The 2,912-nt window shown below is 20.3% G+C and overlaps 1 protein-coding gene across 1 annotated transcript, besides 1 other annotated feature; it reads left to right on the top strand. All coding sequences in view use genetic code 6, as the record gives it.

Moving 5' to 3' along the window:
- Positions 1-319: 319 nt before the first annotated feature.
- Positions 320-367: a microsatellite.
- Positions 368-734: 367 nt separating this feature from the next.
- On the top strand, positions 735-2,474 carry IMG5_089690 (type A Von Willebrand factor domain protein; the record flags this gene model as incomplete). Its single annotated transcript, XM_004035723.1, has 1 exon — positions 735-2,474. One exon carries the CDS (start codon positions 735-737, stop codon positions 2,178-2,180), a length of 1,446 nt encoding a protein of 481 aa, XP_004035771.1. The 3' UTR covers positions 2,181-2,474.
- Between the last annotated feature and the right edge of the window lie 438 nt (positions 2,475-2,912).

The following is a 2,912-nucleotide window of genomic DNA, read 5'->3' as shown; positions in this document are numbered from 1 at the left end:
TATTTTAGATAATTTTGAAAGCTTTAAAGAGATTATTATTTATTAAAAATAAGTGAATATTTTTTTTTTCTGAGAATTGTAATTTGAATTCTCTTATAGATATTGAATGAATAGGAATATCATATTAATTTTAAATAATTATAATTAAAAATTATGTAAAATAGAATAAAACATAAATATATTTTCTTTAATAAATAAAAAGAATAAGATTTATTAATACAATATTTTATATCTTTTTAAATTTTAAGTAATTAAGAATATTATTAGTAAATTTTAATATCTATTTTAGTTTATTCATTTATTTATTAATTAAAAGTATAAATAAAAGTTAATAATTTAAAAATAATATAGTTCAATAAGTTAAAAAAAATTAACTATTTTTAAATAATTTTAATTGTTTGAGTTTATTTTATAAAATAATCATCTATCTATAATTGATAAAATAATAAATATATATATTAAATTAAATTTTATATTTATATAATCTTTGATAATTAAATTATTTGTCATAAAAGTTTCATAGTTTAACATATTATTCTAATTTTATTTATATGACGCATTATTTTATTTATTACTAAATATTTATATGTGTATAAAATTTTATATCAAAATTTAACAGAAAACAAAATTAAAAAATGAGTCTATTATAATAAATTTTATTAAATAATAGATATAATTGATAAATAATTTATAATATATATAATATATTAAGAAATTTAAATTTGATAAAAAAAATGTAATTTGCATCTAAATACTTTTTCAAAAAATCTTCTAAATAAGATACTTTTCTTAAATCCAACATCTAAAAAGAAGAAGAAAATCAACTAGACACCAATGTTGTTCAAATAACCTTTGAGAACACCAAAGAATCTGAAAAAAATATAGTTCTCGGAGACCCTATATATTGCTAATAATGCTAATCCATCCTAAATAAATATTCTAAACTCGAAAAAACTATTTAAGAAAATCTCCAAAAATGGATTTGCGAATTTTGTTCTCATCAAAATTTAATAAAAATTGAACAAGAAGAAATCCCTTGTCAAGAAGAAACTATATATTTATTATAAGGTCCTCTTGAATAAAATAAAGATTAAAAAAACGAAGACATATCAGTCGTTTTTGTAATTGATATAAGTGGTAGTATGTCCGTAACTTGTAAAATAGAAAATAAAGAAGCCTTAAAATATAAACACAATACAAAGGTTTGTAATGAAGAATTCGAAGCTTTGAAATAATTTATGGATCCTGAAGATGTTTAACAATATATATAAATGTATAACTAATCTTAATAATTTATTAGTAGAAAATAATGCGTAGTAGCCGCTATATAATAATAATTGGATGATATTTCTGAACAGTTTCCTAATAGGAAAATTGGTTTAATTGTTTTTAATGATGATGTCACTATTTTTGGAAGTGGAGATAAAAACATACCTCCTTTAGTTATTACAGGAGATAAATTGTAGTAAGAAGAAATTATATATTAAATTTGTAAGGAAAATAGTGAGAAGATGTTAAATTTGAAAGCTTAGGATTGCAAGGAAAACCTAATTAATGTTTTTTAGAATTTAAAAGAAACTGGAAGAACTGCGCTTGGTCCTGCTCTAATTTCGGCTTTAGGTTTACTTTCTAAATAAAATAAGGGGAGCTTAATTATTTTATGTACTGATGGGTTAGCTAATATAGGAGTCGGGGCTTTTGATTAATAATAACATTCTTAAGTTTTTTATGAAAATATTAAATAGATTGCAGTAGAAAATGATACCGTTATTAACGTTATTTCTATTAAAGGAGAAGGGTGTAAATTAGATATTTTGGGATAATTAGCGGATAAAACAGGGGGAAATGTGACTAGAGTAGACCCTGAGAATATACATAAGGATTTTGCAAATATTTTAGAGGATGAGGTAGTTGCTTTTAAGGCTTCTATGAAAATTTATATCAAGAATATAATGAAATTTAGAAACTTGGATGAATAGAATGATATTTTAGAAAGAAATGGGTCAGTGTGTATAAAATAAATGGGTAATGTTACTCTTAAAACAGTTTAAACTTTCGAGTATATGAGTAAATCTGATGAGGAGTTATAATAGGAAAAACTTTAGATTAATGAGAAGGAAAAAAAGTACCTTTTTAGGCTTAAATCAAATATAAGAATTAAAATGGATAAACTATTATGAGAATTATTAGTAAGTAATAAGAGATTACAGAAAATAAAAAAGTTGCAGAAGAATAAATGGATTTATAAATCGTTTAATAAAGAATTTAAGCACATACGGCCACTTTAGTTTATAATAAAAAATATTAAGATGCTCAATATTTCAATAAATAATGGGCAAAATATCATTTGAGTAATAATTATATTTCAGAAGAAGAATAATAGAACTTTTAATTGAAAAATGTTTAATTATAAACTATTGCTTAGAAAAAAAAATGAGAGAGATAATAAATATAAAAAAGAGTGAAAAATTAGGAAATAATGAAGGAAAAATAAAAATTAAAGAAGATGATAGAATTGAAGAAGAATTAGAAGGATTAGATGAAAGTAACATTAAAATGAATCATAATTTTAAAAATATTAAAGTTTAATAAAAACAGAAAATTATGGCTATAAATTTTTGTAATGGTTATTTAGGAGAGGAAGTAGACAATGATGAAGAAGATTAAGAAGAAGCTATGATTATATAATTTAAAAATAAAATTTGAGTATTTTTTTTATATATTTTAATATATTATAGTTAAAAAGACTTTACTTTATAATAAAAATAATTCTTTTTTTTTACATAAAAATAAAAGGGTTTTTTAACTTAAAAAAAAAAATTATAATTAAAAATGAATATTGTTTTTTTTTTATAAAAATAAAAGTATTTAAATAAAATTTTAATATCGGGATTTTTAATCAGCCATGAGTT

The sequence above is a fragment of the Ichthyophthirius multifiliis genome, assembly GCF_000220395.1.
Source record: "Ichthyophthirius multifiliis unplaced genomic scaffold scaff_1120509250693, whole genome shotgun sequence".
NCBI classification, from domain to species: Eukaryota; Ciliophora; class Oligohymenophorea; order Hymenostomatida; genus Ichthyophthirius; species Ichthyophthirius multifiliis.
This window is presented reverse-complemented; position numbering and strand designations above follow the sequence as displayed.